At 37.1% G+C, this 19306-nt stretch overlaps 1 protein-coding gene across 2 annotated transcripts in view; it reads left to right on the forward strand.

Annotated features, from left to right (window-relative positions):
• The window catches only part of ITGA1 (integrin subunit alpha 1), an 83478-nt gene that overhangs the window by 15548 nt on the left and 48624 nt on the right, over positions 1–19306 (forward strand). For both annotated transcript variants that reach the window (XM_087759801.1, XM_087759800.1), the window contains exons 2-6: positions 12425–12545; positions 15476–15588; positions 16568–16656; positions 16749–16863; positions 17526–17653. In XM_087759801.1, the coding sequence (XP_087615927.1) occupies positions 12425–12545; positions 15476–15588; positions 16568–16656; positions 16749–16863; positions 17526–17653 (566 nt within the window). The remainder of the gene's footprint in view (positions 1–12424; positions 12546–15475; positions 15589–16567; positions 16657–16748; positions 16864–17525; positions 17654–19306) is intronic.

A 19306-nucleotide genomic window follows, 5' to 3' on the forward strand; every position in this document is an offset into this window, starting at 1 on the left:
CTTTTACAAAATTAGTATGTAGTGCTTTGTGAAACAAACACCTCTGTGTTGTTTTGTCAATTGGCGTGATAAGCAAAGCAAAAATTTCTAGTCAGAGGTTAAAAAAAACCAAAACAACAGAAGCTGATTGAAATAAACATTCCAGAGTTTTTGAGGGGGTGCTTAGTGAGAAGAAATAGTAAGAGAAAGCCAGGAAAAAAAATCTTTAAAGGTGTGTTTGGTTTTTTTTAACAGTGTTTCAGGTTGTTTCAACTAAAGCATTGTTTTTTAAGATAACCAGACTAGTAAGTCAAGTCAGTCAAATGGCAGGTTTTTAGACTTTTTCTCTGGAAAGCCTCAGAGATCAGTTATTAAAAATCTATTAGTACACAGTCAAGCATTGTGATCTTGGTTAACAACAGATTTATGTTTGCTTAAGCAATTGCAAGCCATCTGCATATGTTTTGTCCAAGTCTACTTGCATGGTCCTGTGTATTTTTGTTATGAGACAAAAGTCTCATTCAGTGTTCAGAAAGAACAAAATTAATGTTGACAATTAATGCTGACAACTGTGAGTCTAACCTTTCCTAATTTTGAGGACTTGTCTTTCTAGCCTAAATAGGTTATATGCATTTATAATAGTATCTTTTTTTTTCAGGGGAGAGTATTGAAATTGTCACTGAAAAATGTTTAGGGCTTTAGGCAGTAGTATTTTGAAACTGAAGTTTTCTCTTTTACTTCTAGAACATTTTTAAAACTACTTTGTTCCCTAGCTTAAGCACTTTTGTTTTGACATAAGAACTGGCAAGAAATAAATGTATGTTGGAGAGCAGAAAGTTCCTACTACTGGAAAAATGAGAAGCTGGAACAGCCTTCCAGTCAGAAAAATCAGAGCAAAAGGTCGCTTTTATATGGAATTTGTTTACCCTGAAAAATATGATCTAGTTGCCAGCAATAGATAGGAATCAGTTCAGCAATCCTGTACCCTATGCTCTGAACAGAAGCAGAGTGCTTGTTGTTGTTATTTTAGCAGAGCATTGTGTTGCCCTGTTTAGATCAGTCCAATTTTTAGTGCATACGTTTGCATCACATCCCAACAGATGTAACAGATGGACCACAATACTGACTTCGTGTCAGACAGGGATTGGCCATTGGAGCTGATGGTGCAAAGGTGGTTAGGTTAGGTACCTGATATGGGTTTAATGAGTACTTTCCTTTCTGTCTCTGCCAGTTTGATGTCCTCCAGGATCTTTAAAGATCTATTAAAAAATAATTTTTCAGCATTTTATTTGTAAACAAGCATGAGACTGAAGTCATTGATCATTAAATGTGTCTCCTTTAGAAAGCGTGTTTTCTCCAACAATTCTGAAGCAAGCTGTTGTGAGCTGGTCCTCTGTGTATATCGGCACAGCTTAGAAAAGTCTGTTTCAGACAAAGGCAACTGCGGTATCCAAAGAGCTATAGACCAAAGAAGAATAAAAACAGAGTGCAGCATCAGCACTGCTGTGCTGCCTCGTAGCTGGGCTGAAAGGAAAAGCTGGAAGTGATCCATTGCCACTCTTTGCTGCCGAAACTCTACTTGAGGTGCTACGTGCATAAAGATGATGTTAAATCTGTGATAAGGTAGCATGTATTTGCAAAAGGAGTATTGTGAGACATAACGTGGTGGCACAAGGTTCTTTTGTGCCTTTTTAGGAGGTCCTTTTTTAACACTCACAGTTCCTGTTGACTGTAGAAGACTGAGTCACTCTTAAATAACACCAAAATTGACCTTAGCTTTGCAAACTTCAATTTAGCCTGGGCAAGTGGCATCTACACAAGAAAATAAAATTTCCTCACTGTTAAGCTTCCATGGTACTTTCGTAACGTTGACGCAGATGTTTGAAAGAAGGAGTAACAGGTTCTTTATGGAACTCCTGGTAACACCAGAATACTTTCTGAACAGGACTGGGCCAGACAGATATCTTAAAATCATGGGTGTACTTCATGTGCTGTGGGTGGGAAATATAAGTTATTAGTGCCAGTAATTCATGTAGAAAGCTCTATCTTAAACTGCATCTAAAAGACAGGATGTTTTTCTACCTCTAGAGTCCAGCTTTAATTTTTGGGGGGGAAACAAACCTTCCTCTTACAATCACTTCATGGCTAGTTCCAAATTTCCCTGAATTGTTTATTGACCAGTAAAAAAGAACATTTGCAGTAAAAAGACCTAGGATTAATTCTGTAGTGCTTTCAGCTGGTTTACCAGTAAAATCCCTGCACCAATGGTACAGCAAAAGAGGTGCTCATGCTCTTACTGGGACTTGAGTGTCTTAGTCTTTAAAAATTAGTAGATATGTTGATAAGGCATATTATTATGCTAAAGTTTTCAATACGTTACTGTTCAATATTGATAATGGCTTTTGGAGACTTTATTAACTTTTTAACTGAAGAAAAAGAAGTATCTTGACTATAAAAATATACCACATAAAAGAAGAATATTAAATCCCCATAAACTGTTGCTGCAATTTTAAAAATTACTTTATTTCCCGAATTGCACTGTGAAATGACAATGGTAGAGGCACCAACCTTGATCATATTCCACTTCAAATATGTCACACATGATTATTTCAGGGAATAAGTTTCTAACATACACTAGAGGGGTATCTTTTGTTCTCATTTCAGCTGAACGATACTAGTGTGAAGTTTGCATTTTGGCTTTGTCGGTTTTTCTGATGATCTCAGGTGAACACTGTATACCACTTCCTGACTAACTGGTATATGAATCCATTTACAGAAAGTTTGTTTTTTATGTGAATTATGTTCACCTCACAGGTAGACTGGAGAATATCTACTAACATATAAAATGGTGAGCCTGGGAAAGTCCTTGTGATTGTCTTAGACCATAAGATGAGTAAAGCTGCTCAAGTAAAGTAAATAAATATGTGTAGCAGCAGTTTATGAATTCCTAGTGCAATACCAGTTGTTGGGTTTTTTTGTCCAAATGAACAAACCTTTGTATTGCTGATCTTCAGTTTTTCTTAGGGTGCAGTGTCTTTTGTGATGTGTCTGCAGGTTTTTGCAGCCTTTTCTAGGTTGGTCAGTTATTTTATGGTTGTTTATGTTCATGGAAGATTGGATTTAATGACTACTGTGATCATTTGCAGTCCCATATTCTTGTCTGCTTGGATTTCTCCATTAAAAATGTAAAATGTATCTTATCACTGGGCGATATTCTTTAAACTGTCCAGTGCAAGAAAAGGTTTTTTTATCACAGTTAACAATTCATAGCTAGAGATGAGTAGGGAAACAGAATGGCTGAGGATTATCTTCTCTTTTAGCAGTGAACAGCCCTAAGTTTCAAACCAGAAAAGCTCTGTATGTCTTGGTAGAGAGCTGATACCATGATTACCCATGCTGTTGCATGCTTGAGACAGGCTGAAGATTTTGCTAGTGAGCAGGTCAGAGCTGATCTGTGCAAAGAGGCAGTGCCTGCTACCCCGTGCTTCTGCAGGACAGAGTTGGCATTCCCTGCAGGCATTTCAGTGCTGTGCAGTTGGGGATGAAGAGGCACTTCCATCTGACCTGGTGGTGTGAGAGCGCTAGCAGCTGGGGACCATTCATGGTGGAATTCCAGCCTTTCAACAAATATGTGACTTATTTTCCATTACTGCCTGTAGCAATCTCTTATCAACTATATTCTCACTGTAGTCATTTTTCTGGTTACTGACAGGAGAAAAGGTTTAAAAAAACAGTAATATTGACAATACAGTTGATTCATTGCAAAGAATTAACATGCAATAGAAAAGAGGAATTATTTGGATGATGGTTTATTTTTTCAGTCTAAGCTCAATGTCAAGCATTTTTAAGTCTTTCAAAATTCACTTTTAGCAACAGTAGGTTTCCTCACACTCCAGTTCTGCTCTCAGAAAACTGCAAGTATGATTATTTGAATACCAAAAAATTGGTTTAAACTTTACTAGGATACATGTGTTTGTAAAAGTGTTTTCTATCTTAGACTGTTGTAGCATTTCCCTGTGCCATTTAAATGGAATTCAGTTTTGTAAAAATCCTCTTGATTTACATTTTGCTGGAACCCGTTGGCTTTATATAATGAGTTTGTCTGAAAAATAATGTAAGTCTTTGTGCTAAGAAGCAGTTTAAAGAGTGTTCAAGTCCCTGTTGAAGTACGGGAGTACATATTGTAAACAGGCAAACATGGAATTCTTTTTTATGTAGCCGTGACATAAGAAGCTGGACCAACATAGTGGTTCCTTCTTACTCTACTAGAAGATGGCTCAGATAAAGAAAATGAATATTCTGTTGTGTTCCAATGAAAATTATTATAGATGTTGTATTATCAGAAATAATAGGAAAGGTGTTCTCTATACAAATTGACTATAGTTTGCAAGTTGATCTTTATTTTTCTTTTAATATACACATCTGAGATTTAATTCTGAAATGTGTCCGTCCCTCCCTGCTTGGCTTTGGAATTTTTGCTTGGTCAAGCTCTCTGCTTGCTTTTGGGTTTCTTTTTTCCCCAAAATCACTGCATAGCAGCGTTGTATGGGACAAAAGGAAAAGACAACTATTTGTAAGCTTCCATCTTTTCCCTTCCACTGCACTTATTGCAGTTTCTTGGATCACACCTGAATTGATATTGATACGTTCCATGAACATAAAATATGAGTTATCGGCTTTTAGCATGCATGTTGACTGCGTATGTTTTTACTGTACTATATAAAAACTAGCTTGGATTTAAGTTCTGTGGTGCTCTGGCTAGCTGGGTGTGAGAGGGTCACATCAGGATATTTGCACTTCCTTTTGGAAGATTTCTTCTCTTCCTGAAGCCTTGAGTGATTCAGTTGAGAGCAAGCCAATGATTATGCTCAGCATAAGGCAATGAAAGACAGGAGTTTGTAGCCATTGTGAAGTAAAGAAATGGAAAAAGTTGCTGCTTTACAGAAAGCCTTTATTGCCACTCTGATATTAGCCTTAGGACTGCTGACCTTTGAGAAAAATTACCCAACAATCCCTTAAAACAACTGGGGGGAAAAATTAACGAATAACGATACCAAGTCAGGAAGGCAAAAAAAATAATAATTGTCCTTCATCCTGGTAGGGAGATGGTGACATGCGTTTTCAGCTAGGCATCATTTTTTGCATCACTTCTTGAATTATCACATTTCCCAAAATGTTCAAAAGGAATTTCTGTCCTCCTGGGGCATTTTATTAGATGGGTGATTTTAAGGTTGATGGGGTAGGCTGACGAAGTCTAGACTGATCGGATAGACTGATTTTCTTCTTGTGTGTGTGTGTGCTATGATTCATGTTCTGTGATTTCGACAAGGCTACACAGTGGAAAGCTTACAGTGGCAGGACATCAGCCTGCAAACTGGGACTCAGCATAATTGGGCAAGTAGAAAGCTTGTAGAAAACCAACTGAAACATCATACTTGACTGTTCCTATCAATCTAGAGGAATTTTGTGAGGAGGATAACCTACAGGTCCATGAGCAGTTTTGGAGAGTAGTGTGAAGAACACATTTTTCTTTAGGTTAAAGAGTCCTTGCTTATTCACTTTTTGCATGAAATTAATCTTTTTGCTCCTTTTTAAGTTTCTGGGGTTTATTTCAGAAAATAGCATACATGTTCATTTTAACCATGCTTTCTGTGTGAAATCTGAGCTAACTATAGATGACTATAAATATCTTCTATCTCAAAAAAAAAGGTCAAGAGATGAAAGGTCCTGGGGGGCTCATAGATAAAGCTAGATGGCAGGAAACAAAAGTTATAGCGGGATGTTCAGGAGGAAATGGTCTTTGATAGCAAAGGAGGGTGGGCCTAGAGAGGAACACAAAGATTGTGGGAACTTGAATGGAATTAAGTGTCGATGGAAAAACTACATCCAAAAGATGGACTGGAGATCACTGGAGACAAGCTGAAACATTTTCTAGGAGTTTTTTCACTTCCATCAAGCTGCTAAATTTGCTAAGTCTATGTACATCTGTACAAGTCTAATAGCTGAACTCACAAAGTTTTCTGTATGTGACTGCATATTTCTAATGCTTTTTCTCCCTTATGTTAGAAACTGCCAAGTGCTAAGAATTGTGCTGATGAGAGGACTACTTTCCAAACTTCAAAAAAAATACTTTGATGACTGTCAACTGAGTGGGGCACATAGTCTTGGTCTCTGCTATTGTGTTTCCAAAAGTTTTGCCTATTGCATTGTGTTACTCATTTGGGACCACATTACAAAGCATTGATGTAGTGTATTTTCAGGCTTGACACCGCATTAGAAAGCTATTTTCCAGTACAAATTATTCAGTACAAAACCAGCAAAGGAAGCTTTATTTAATGGGTTGTACAAAGCATTTAATTGGTTTTGAAAAGTATGTGGCTACTGAATCTGGAACCACTTTCAAATATATATTTTGTTGTCTCTTGGGGATATTTATCTACTTTTAATAAGAAGTCTTTTTTTTTTAATTATTTGGTCTCATTCCAGAAAGTCAGTCTTCTGCTCTTCAAAGGTTGAAGATTAAAGAAAAAATGCTGGAGGCAAAATTATACAAAGGTTCTTTTGTAGCCCCGAAAAATAAAAGGCTTGATTTAAGCAGTACTGAAAAAGTTTCAGAAGTTGAAACTTTTTTTTTAATATACAGCTTTATTTGAAATATGCTGATATTTAGCCAGCCAGAACTGAATGCAGCAGGAACTCCTACCACAGCCTCCTTGGCCTTCCACAATAAGGCCAGAGCACTGTGGCCCCTGAGCTCACAGATGGCAATTGTAGCATGCCATCGTATTTTCTTCCACTTGGGATGTCTGTGACTAAATCTCTTTTTCATAAGACAAGACTGTATAATCCTGCAGTGACATTATTGCAAATGAAGCAGAAAATAATATCTAAAGATTCTCCCATTTGCTGGTCCACTTTCACGTGTTTCACTTTTCACGTGTTTCATGATTTTACAAATAGCATTTTTATAGGTGTGTCTTTGAAGGAGATGCATGTTTAATCTTCCCTTGCTTCCAGCCAGATGCAGTCCAGCCTTGAACCCAAATCCATGGTGTTGTGTGGATGCAGCTAAAAAGATCCAGCTTTCAGGAGGTTTTATTTGCTGAGGCTCAGTGCTGTGCTTACTGAAGGACACAGTTTGTTCTCTGCTACTGGCTTGATTCCAGCTATCTGAGAGCAGCAGCACAGGCTTACACATGCCAGCACTCAGTGGTATGAATTTCCTCAAGTGAGAGAGTTTCCTAATTGCAGAGTATGATACTATTTGCCACCATTTTCAAAATAAGCTTTTGTGGGAGACCAAGCCAATGATCCTAGTCCTGCTCCCCTTACTAAGTAACTGTCACCAGCATCCCAATTGTTTCCTTTTATGCTGTTTGCTTCATAGGTTTTCTAAGATCACAATAGAGGCAAGTAGTCCTTTGCAATATCAGCATAAAATACTTATAAAGACAATCAGTTATTGCCTTATAAACTAGGACATCCTTCCTAATATCACTTAGCTTTCAATACATTTTGATCAGATGCACTGTTCTGTGTTGCTGTATTGCACTCCTTTGTTGTTTGCAGGTCTTTAAAATATCCTTACAGCATTATTGGTTGTAATATGTGCTGCACAAACCATTAAAGCAATATTTTTTTTTTAATTTATTTTTGCAAGAGGTCCAGGTATATGAGAACTCCATAAAACATTTTAATTATATTTTAATCTTCAGCTTAAATTTCTCTATCCTCTTCTATTTTCCAGGATGGAAGCAGTCTGATTTGTTTTTCTGCTACTAACTTCTTTTGAGCTTCCCAATATTTTCCAGTTGTGCATACTTTTGCAAGACATTTCTACTTGGTTTGTTGTCCTCCTTGATCACACTTAGACCTGCTTTGTTTCAGTCTCTTTTTGCAAAATGCAGAGGAATTAATAAGGGCACTTGAAATGCTATAGCAGTAAGTATGAAATGGAACAAAAATAACACCTTGACCACATGCTGGTGGGGAGAAGTAGTGTGCAACCAACGTGTAAGCCCTATTCAATGCAAAGTGCAAATTTGTCCTTTACCATTTTTGCAAAAAACACTTGTATTTCTCAGAATAACATTTATAGAGGATGCAATTGTTATTTGCTACAGACCGTGCACAGATAAAATATCCTAACTGAATTTACTCTCTTTTCTTGGCTAAATCAATCTTCGTGATGTCATTTATTGTGGTGATTTGCAGTGATCTATTTTTTCCTCAGTAAAGAGCCAGGTGTTAGGCTTTGTTCTACAGTTCGGGTTATGTTTATATCTGTCTATTCTAGGAAAATAAGGGCGCCTATTCTGCAGTTCTCTGTTTGCAAATGTTAGAGTGGCCAGGCAACATGCACATGTACAAGCACCAGGGAAATCTAGTTTTGCATGGTTTAGAGGCAGAGTAACCAAGCATACAGCACGAACGTTGGGTTAAAAGACCTCATTAAATAAAACAGAAAAAAATTTATTAGTGGCTACTGGACAAGTATGAGCTATCATGCTAGGTTTGTAATAGAAATAATATTTGGGTTGTTGCCTTGGTGACTGAGCGTTAACGTTTCACATATAGGTACAAACTGCACTCAGCAAAGAATGCCGCATGCATCAGCTAGTGTTCTCAGTTTAAATCAGTAGTGAGAGGGATGTTGTCCCAGGTTTTCTGAAGTGCCTCATTTCTTGTAGAGCATGAAGTGAAAAACTGGAACTTCAGTTTTATCCTGTGATAAACATTTATATTCTGCATTTCTGATCAGTGCTTTGATCTATATTTTTAGTGTTTATGTTAACACAACATGAAATCGTTCAAAATCTTAATTTACCTGCATTAGTTCTGATTAAGTATATAGTTAAATACTACGTACATTACCAAAAAATGTTTTTTTTCTCCTTAATCCCCATAACTCTCAAAAGAATCCTCTCCAGCTTCGCTGTAGCTCTTCTTTTTCCACTGCTTCTGCCAATAGTCTTTTTAATTCATATACACAAGTTTTCTAGGAACAGATGAGTATGTGTGCATTTAGACAGAAACTGGAAGTTGGGAAAGGTGCAAGCTAGATATTGTTACTAATATAAAGTATCATTTTCACAGTCACAATCAATGATATTTTTAAATGTTCTGAATCGTCAGCTCATGTGTACAGTGTTCTTTGTACTGAAAAATGAAACAAAATGTGAAAGCCAGGTTGCCTTAAGTCAATAGATTATCGTTAGTTAACAGTGTAACGTGGGTCACCGTAAACTCCACTTTTCCATTTACCATCTGCAGATTTGAACACATCTTTGACTAGTAACATTTCCTTTTACAGAACTGGTGGAAAATGCAGTAAGATACCTTTAAATCTGTTAATTATTTCTAAGTTAATCTTACACTGCTTATCATGACCCTTACTTTTATTCAAAAACATTATGCTCATGGTGTTTCATAGCACACGGAAGCCACAGAAGGTCATGTAATACATTTGCGTATTAAAATATGCCACACAGTTTGTATATGAAGGCAAACTTCAAAGCATCTGATTTCTGGCTAAGATATAACAGGAAGGTAAGAGAGCAAAAGGGTAGCCATACTGGATCAAATCAAGACCATGTTTTGTCCAGTGTCATGTCTGCAGAAGTACATGTAAGCCAATAGCTAGAGACAAAAAATAACTAAGCAAGCATATATAATATTCCTCTTCCAGTTTCCAAATATTGCCGGCTGAGGGGATTTCCTCAACCAGATGTGCATCCTGTATGGTTTGTAACCTGCAGTGGTAATGTCTTCCATTAACTTATTCAGTTACCCATTGAATACAAAACTTTTAGCATCCAAAACATCCTTTGTCAACAAGGTCTACGAGGTCTATTCCCTGCTGTGTGGAGTCACCTCCTTTTTATTTCTGGTCAGTCTGGCCCATCTAGCTTCTTTTTTATTACTCTAGCTTTATTTATTAGAAGAACATTTATTATTATTGCTGGTTTTAATTTGACCTCACTCAGAAGCACAATGATTTGGAGGGTTAGTAGCAAATAGCTGGCATTTTTTGTGTTCTAGTTTGCTTGTTTTAGCATTTCACATTTTCAAACTTTCTGTTACAGCTATGAGGATTAGAAGTGTATTCTTTAAAGAAACTTCAAGACCATTTAGTGTAGTGAATGCACAGTAAAAATCACGGTAGTTGTCAATACTGCATCATTTTGAAGAAATTCCTTGTCTGTCAGCAAGTGATGGAATGATGATGGAGGGTATCATAATGGAGTGTACAGAGCACAGAGTGCATGTGTGACCTTTGGTAGCATTAGGAGAAAGTAAATTGGAAGAGATGAGCTGGAATCTGTGACCGTTAATATTTCATATCATAATATGTTTTAAATATCATCATAAGGTGAAAAAAACATGCCTCTGAAGACCTCTAGAAGGATGTTCTGTCCATCTTATTCAGGGGCTAAAGTAAACAGACTTCTGGAGATCTTTAAGAGGGAAGTTGACATGGATAGATTTTGCATCTACCTTTCTTCTTCAGCTAAATAATGAACTTAGACAATTACTTTATCAGGTGATCTCATTAGAACGGTTTTGTTGTCTAGGAGATAGGTTGGGAGTCTAGATGATGTGGTCTGAATCCCACACATGGTGTCAAAAATAATAATACTAGCAATTATTTTTACTCTGAAATGTAACAAAAGAAGATTTGAACCAGTGATAACTTGACTGAGTTTTTAAAAATCAGTTTCGTTGATTTTAATTATGCTTTGATGACCGAGAGTAGGGGAGGAAAATACCTATTGCACATAAACAGGCAAAGAAGAATTTCTTTAAACATAAGCATTTAAGGAAGACAAAAGATGCATAGATTACTTTTCCAGCAAATTGCTTCCTGTCAGACCGTCAGCCATTAATTTTTTCTTATCGCTTGCAATGTATCTTTTCTGAAGAACGAAAGTAAACTCTGTTTTAATTTGTTCACTTCTTTATATTTCCTGACTCTGACTGGAGGAAGACAAGCTAAAATAACACAAAGGAAACTTTTCCTTTTTTGCTGTCCAGTGAAACTGGAAATACCAACTAAGTGATAAATAGTCTTTTGTGATAATTTTACTGCATTAAGCAGGAAATAATATGCTGAGAGAGACAGATTAGCATTGACCACTTGGGAGCTTAATTATAGTAACAAGCTTTCAATGAGAATATCATTGTCTCAATGGTGAATAACACAGAGATGTATTTTAGTAACTGGACATTATTTAGATGCTTTGACAAGCAGCAAGTATTATGGATTTGGGTATTTTTATGTAGCTGTTAAATGTCAGCAAATGATCATGAAATGCTTCTTTGAAATGAAATGGAAGTTGTGTATAATTGTGGTTTTAAGTAGTCTTGATATTCTACAAATGCAACTAATTTTTGCCTCTTGTGTATTAAATACACAGCTCTGCCGTAGCAGAGCCAGTGGTTGCTTTTGAAACTGACTTCAACTGGACAAAGATGGAAGAGATCACTATAAGAAATAAAAAGTAAAGAAAAGATAAATAGCCTTATTTTTATATAGAAATAGTAATTTTGGCTTCTTAATGAGACTCACAGTGGCTTATGATTATCACTTCAAGCTGGAGTTTTCACCCTACATACCTCATTTTTCTGAAACTTGCTATACACTCATATTTCTACAGTATCTTCCCTGATGATGATCACTGAGCTTTAGGGCACAGGAAATCAGTCTAACGAAGCATCTGCTCTCATGACTGATCTCATCATAGTCCAACACCACTATTGTAGAGCAACTTTTCCTAAGTGGGTAAATGTTGGATTTCTGCACATAGACACATACAGGTACTTTTGAGATAACAGCATCTGGTTCCATTAAAAATCATTCTGTTCTTTTCCAAATATGAGAGGTTTACAGGTACTTTAGAATGGAATTAAGAGAAAACTATTTTTTTTTTCTCTAATATAAATTAAAATTAAATATATCTGAAAACTTTTCCTTGTTCTTTTCCTATGTGTGCCTTGTGCAAACAGTTGAAAATTAGTTAATTCTCAAATTTATGAAAACTTGAGAACTACTACCTTGAATGATGGAAGGAACATTTTGTGTAAAATTCTTACATTAGAAATGAATGGAGCTAAAAGGAGTAAAAATAACTAAAAAGTTGTTTTATTTCCTATTAAAAGTAATAATTTTTTACTTAATGTTATTTGAATTGTGATTTACAAATGAATGATGGACTTTGCAAAACAGGTTTTGGATACAGAAGTCCAGTTGCTAACATCTCTGAATTTAGCTGCATATGTATGTGTGAGGAAGTATGTTTTAAATCTCTTACCAACTATGACAAATATGCCCCAAATGCCACTTTCAACCCCTGTCTTGTACCATCAGTTAAGTCATAATTGAACCTTGATTTCTTAAAAGTGTTGGGGTTTATGTCTATTGCTACATATTACTTTTTTTTTAAAGCTCTCTTTCACCTCGTCGGCTCTTCCAATGTTGATGTGAAAAATGCAATGACCTTCAGTGGGCCTCTGGAAGACATGTTCGGGTACACAGTCCAACAGTATGAAAATGAGGAAGGGAAATGGTAAGCTGTTTTTCTTTTCTTAAATGAAAACTCCAAATTATCAGGTATTCAGTTACTCAGGTGCTATACTATTATTTGTGAGTATGCCTGATATCTAACAGTCAGATTCTGTCGGCCATATTTCTTAAACTAATGCACAGTCCCAAGGAAACCTGGAAAGACTCGGAGACTGAAAGATCCAAATTTATATCTACATTTATTTCCTCAAAGACATAAATGAGTTCACAAAGTGGGTAAATTCCCTTGTTGATGGAGCTGAGAAAGTTTTGTGTTATGCCTGAGCCTTCTTTTTTCCATTTACCAAATAAAATCACTATTTATCTTTTCCTTGTGTTAATGTATTGGCAGTGAAATTGCTCCTGTTTTACCTAACTAATCTGTATTATGTATTTTTTTCTGAAGTTTTCTGTCAGAGATTGTCTGAACTGAGTTTTTTAACTGGTGGGAAGATTTCCATGTTGAAATATTTGTTAATACAGTACTCTGCCTTCCCTTTTGGAGGGCTAATTATGTCTTGTAACTGGTAATACATTCACATTTGGGACTTGGAGCCACCTTCTTAACCCATCTTTTCCTTCTTGTTGTTCTCCTGAATTAGAAGTTGCATTTTGGCAAGCTTACTGGTATCATTGCTTCTTCGTCTTTTGATAAACACCTGCTTATGCTTTTCCCTTGTAAGAACAAACTTTGCAGGCTAACCACTGGGCTGGAGGGCTGAAATAACAATTGAATGGCAAAAGGTTTGGGAATCCTGAGACCTTCATCGTTCTTTGCAGATTGCTCTGGTCTTCCCAGAGCTTTGCCAGTAATTTTACATTCCTGGTAAACCCAGGGACTCCCGTGGGCAGCCTGGGATGACAGGCACATGGCTGCATGACAGCCAGGTCAGGCTGTTCTGCAGTGCCCAAACAATCCCTCTCTGCAAGCACTGGGGCTGTCTGGCTCCAAGAATCTGTCCACCACTGCAACACAATGTTCACCGTTAGACATAAGGGGTGTTCACAGAAATGAAATTGCAGAGCCTGCTGTTGAAAATGCTAGCTCTTGATTGCCCAGGTTGTAGGATGTTTAAATATACATCTGCATGAGGGTCATGGGAGAGTAATAATGACTTTCTTTGAGCTAATTTAGACTTTCAGGAAATGTTATCCATTCTAGGAGCTGGGATTTTGCAAAGTAAGCTATATTGTCGTAAACTGTCCTGAAACCTTTCAAGAGCAAAAAATAATTCAAGCTGGAAATGGGGACTCTTCCAGTAGCTTAAGGAAGACAGGACTCTAATCTAGTGTGCTAGATCTGAACATCTCTGAAATTAAACTCCAGAGCTGCTGTGAAATTGTCAAGCTTTCAAGTTGCTTTCAGCATAAGAACATCCAGAGCAGGAAATCTGTAGGTTGATGGTTAAAAATAAATATACAAAGCAGCCTTGTGATGCTTTGTCAACTGCTATAATGCTGCCTAGATACCACAGATAGAGCTTTTCAGCCGCAGATGTTCTGTAAACCTGACCGCAATTGTTTCTCAATAAAACTGGGGTCCCCTAAAAAAATCCTCGGTGCAAAAAGACAAAATAGCTTTTCAGACCCCTTCTCTCTGTTCATGGGCTCTTTCTTTTTGAGAAAAGAAGAGCACAGGGACATAATGCTGCTGAGCATTGATCACCTCCCGTGGATGTCAAGCACACTCAGCTTCTCTACAGTTAAATGGAAGTCAAGGATGCATGATAGGTTATGGTGCCTGTCTCTCAATTTTGGTGTAAAAAATACATACATTACAGTATATAGCTTGAAAGAGCAGTCAGATCCACTTGGAGCATTTTATTTTGCTTTAGAATTAATTTCTTAGTCATGAAAAAATCTTAATGGATCATAATGAGCTGTTCCAGTATGGTTTTTTAGAAGCTGGATTGTGTACTGGGTTTAAATTCTCCTTTCTGTCTTTTTCAAATCCGTAGGCTACATTTTACCTATTATGTCCTTGTATTCAACTATCTTCTGCCTGGACTCATTAATTTATGATTAAAGGTTGAAATGGTTCTCTCAATAACTCTTCACAATCATCTAAGTGTCCAGGAGCAAACCTTACTGAACTACTACTCTTAATGGCAGGATTTCTGTTTCCAGTGTGTGCTGTAAATTCTAATTTAATCCAGGTTCTTCCTTACACATTTAATGGAGCCAGTTGTTAACTGCTGGGTAATGCTGGGTTATTTAGTGTAGCTAATGAAGATTTGAGAACAAAAACAATGTCCATCTCTAAATAACGTTTCCTGATGAAAACTGGATTTAGGAGTGGATGCTAATTTGTGATGTTTACAAAGTACTGTATGAGAATAGTGATTTTCGATCACACCAAAATTTAAAAAAAAAATGCACAGGATAAAAATCCTTAACATTTTAAAAATTTGACATTTCTTTTAATAATCCTTTAAATACCATTATTTTTATCAATGAGAGGAAAAATCATGTATTTTACACTGCTGGCTCGCATTACTTAAGACTGGATTCTTCTTCTGGGTGCCTGTGAGCCTCTTCTTTGGCATGTGGTCTCTCAGCATTGAAAATACATTTTCTTCTAAAATATATTAAAGATCAAGGAGATATTAAATAAAACCGTTCCTTCTGTATTACTTTTACTACTTGTCATCCACCCACCAATATTGCTTTTATTTGCCACTGGAATTTTTTTTAATGTTATTCTATTGTTTAATTTGTTATATAGGCACATTTCCTTTCTGTGTCCTTATTAAAGAGGAGACAGAACGGCTGCTTTTGCTTGTATCTGAACTAGCATAATAGATACTTTTCTTGCTCTCCATCCTGTACTCTTTGTACAGAGTTTGCTGCAGCTGTGCTCTTTGTAAGTTTTATTTGCTGACTTTTGTGCCTTTTAAGAAAGAAGAAATTTCAGGTAACTTATTTCATTTGCAGGGTACTTATTGGTTCACCGTTAGTTGGCCAACCTGAGAAAAGAACAGGAGATGTATACAAATGCCCTGTAGGAAGGGACAACCAATCACCCTGCATAAAACTGAACTTACCAGGTATGAAAGAAAATGAAGTTGTGTCATGTGAAGGAATAATAGAGGTCAGATCTTAGGAGATTTTTAGCTAGGAAATATGCATTAGAATTGTTTCTATAGAGAAAATTTACTTAGGACTCCAGAGCTAAATGTGAAGGAAGTTGTGTTTGTAACATCAAAAATAATTTTATTTTAAAGCTTCTCATTGTCCTATGGAAAACATGCTCATAATTTTAGAATGGGCATTTGGCTGTGTTATCAAAACTTTATTATGACTGGCATTAATTGACTGTGGTTGGCAGTCCTGGCCAAGGAGCCAGAAAGGCCATGGAGCATAGTTTCATGGATTACCCTTTCCAAAGCTCTCTGAAGCCAGCAACAGCCTTCATAATCTCATCAGTAGGCTTTTGATGAGAACCTAACTAGCCAGAAGGAAGCTGATGCATCTTAATATGATACAGGTAATTATTAATCCTTTTCTTGCTCATGTCAAGAGATACGTGATGTAGACAGGAAGAGACTTCCTGTTAATATGAATTTCAGTAAATACACCTGTCGTGGTATTTTTCATCTCCTCTTTTTCCTTGAAAGCCTAAGTGTCAGTAATGTAACATAACAGTAACAAATCTAAAAGCTTTTAAGTCATTTATAGCAGGCCAGGGTAAAAAATGAATGTTTATTTTCTAATTAACCAAACTGTGTGAACAGTAATCTCCTGCTTTCCTGATGTGCTGTTATTTTTACTTCTTTTCTTTTTTGCGGTTCAGGAAAACTATTTGAGACAGCAACCCAGACAAATTTTCTGGGATAAAGGCCAGTCTCAGAAATTTTTCTTGATTGTTGCAATTGAAGAAGGAGGAGGAAGGGTGCTAAAATATTTGATGAAACCAGTGTCAGTCTGGGTTTTATTTTAGAAGCTGGAAGCTCCATACTAGGGGATATATGCTTTAACATTTTGTTTTCATGTTCCCAAATACTTAACATTTTAATCTATTTATAGCTGCTACTTCAGTTCCTAACGTTGTGGAAGTAAAAGAAAACATGACTCTTGGAACGACCTTAGTGACTAACCCAAAAGGAGGCTTTCTGGTAAGAAAGGACTTTTTGCCAATTTTAAAAGAAGTCTGTTTTTTCGTAAGGTACCATAACAAAAAAATTTCACCCTTTTTCATCTTTTACAGGCATGTGGACCACTTTACGCTTATAAATGTGGGCGTTTGCATTACACAACTGGCGTTTGCTCTAATGTCAGCTCCACTTTTGAAACCGTTGAGGCGATTGCTCCGTCTGTGCAAGGTATGCATGCCACAGTAATTCTCTTGTGTGTCTGAAAATACAAAGTGCAAACAAGACAAATGTATACACATGGGCATACCAAAAAGTATGAACTGCTTAACTAGCTACCAGCATTACCAAGTTAAGTAAATGTTTTCATTGTCCGTATATAACCTAAATTCTTGCTACTTTCGGAATTTATCTTAGTATAAACAATCATTAGAGTGCTATGTGACATCCAAACACAATTGCTAAAAATAGTTGCTTATGTTTTTTAGTTACGGCCAAAAGACTCTTTTTAAATAATGACGACATGTTAAGACCTAATACAAACCCAATTTAGTAATATAGATAAAAGTCTTAAAGACCTGGTCCTTCGGAAAAATCAAAGAGGAACAGATTGACATTGAAGAAAGTAGGAGTCATTGGTAAATACTCCAGTTATGTGATCTTCTAATCCCATTCTTAAATTTCTGCTACAAGAAAGTGCCTTGGTGATAAAGGGAACACAACTCATGTAAAATGCGAGGCAAAAGTTGATGAATGACAGTTGGCATCAAATATGCAGTTCAGCCCCACTGCAGAAAGATATGCATTTGTTACTAATCACAAAAGTAACCGGAGCTGTGAGATATATTTAATCCATGTTAGTATCGATTCTTATGTGGCAATTTGTGTTGCAGAATGTAAAACCCAGTTGGACATTGTCATAGTCCTCGATGGGTCCAACAGTATTTATCCATGGGAGAGTGTCACAGCCTTCCTAAACAGCCTCCTGAAAAACATGGATATTGGTCCTCAGCAAACACAGGTAACACAGTAGGTATTTTATGGCTATTTAATTTGCAAGGAAAAAAAGGGTTTCCAGAAAATGGGGTGGAGTGTCATCTGTGGAGCTCTTCAATTCCAAGAACTTACGGCAATGGGGTACTAAAACAAAATAGCTGAAACCACAAATAAGTCAGTGTCTGCTGCCAAGTAACAATGTCAGGGAGGCTCTCCCTCCCCCTACTGCTCAGGCATTCTGCAGAAAGCGACTTTCTAACCTAGAGACAAAAGTTCAGTGCATTAAGTGAGGCCGTTTGCATGTTGTCCTTTCCCACTTCCTTCGTCTCCACAACCGCTTCTTGTCTTCTTTGTACTTCATAGCACAAAGGTCATTTCTGCTTCTCTGAGGTGCACATGCATGTTTCAGACAGCCTTTGATTATAAGCTTGTTGGAGCAGCGTTCAATATTTTGTACTGTGGAGCATTGAGCATACAGTTTTTAGACATATGAAATCATAATTAACGAGTGGCTGTTAAGCTGCATGTTATTAATGTCAGAAGCTGCATTTATATAATGAGTGGAGAGGGCCAAATTCCCAGCTGCTATAAATCAGCACAGTTCCACCAGAATTAACGGAGCTAGAACCAATTACCCCAGCGAGGATCTGACATATGTTTCACAGTCTGCTGAACAGAGTATGTAAATAGCAATTCTGGCAGAACTCGGGGAAGGGGGAAACATGGATGCTGGGATACATTTTAACAGAGAAAGCTTTATTAACAGCAACAGAAGAAACCAGGTCTTCTTTTCACTGGTCCCTTTTCCTCCTCCCGAAATCAAGGATTTTCTGGGATCCTGCATGATATTTGATATGCTGCAGGCCAATACTTAGCATTTTTGCCACTTCAGGTTAGCTCCTGACATTCAGCTGCTGCCTTCACAAAGGAGACTGTGAGAAGGTGTAAAGGATACCTCTGTCTGCAGAGAGTATCCCCATCATTTTCCAAGTTAATTGGGGTTTGTGAGTTACCACCCAGCTCCCCTGTTGGCTGTACTGAACACTGGCTGATAAAACTATTACTTATAAACTGTCAAGTTTACAATCATATCCTATTATTTTAAACATGTTGTTCTTCCAGATATTGTGAGGAAGAAGGAAAAACAAAAAAATTCTTCCTGGTCCCTTAAGCTGGTGATTACTCAAACATGTGTGATCTTGGGAAAATACTTAAATCTGAACTTTCCAGTACAGGGCAATGGCTGCATGGAAATCATCACTGCCTTCTGCCCAAAGGGCTTCACGGGAATAGTACACAGGGCAATCAATTCTACTGCACCCTCACCTCTCTTCCTAACCCTTCAATTCCTAAATTTTTACATTGCCACACCTCTGTTATGTTTGGTTTTGGAATCCTTCCTCATCTGTGCACTCAGATTGTGCACAAAAGGTTCCTTGCTGGCCTGCACTCCAGCAGCCTGCCATCTCCACCCACAAAATCTGTTCTACCCACAGTTTGGCATAGCTACCCCTCTTCTCACACATACACTTACTCACTCAAGAACGTTAGCTTTGGCATCTGATTGCTACAGAGCAGAAACATTTGAAGGGGAGATAAGAATGGGATAAGGGGGAGAGAGGCTGAAAAACTGGAAATGGAAGGCAAAAGCTAAGTGGAATTTTCTTGGTTTCTCTTA

This window comes from Nipponia nippon, unplaced genomic scaffold (genome assembly GCF_047370975.1).
Source record: "Nipponia nippon isolate SJK-2023a ecotype South Korea unplaced genomic scaffold, ASM4737097v1 scaffold_20, whole genome shotgun sequence".
Taxonomy (NCBI): Eukaryota; Metazoa; Chordata; class Aves; order Pelecaniformes; family Threskiornithidae; genus Nipponia; species Nipponia nippon.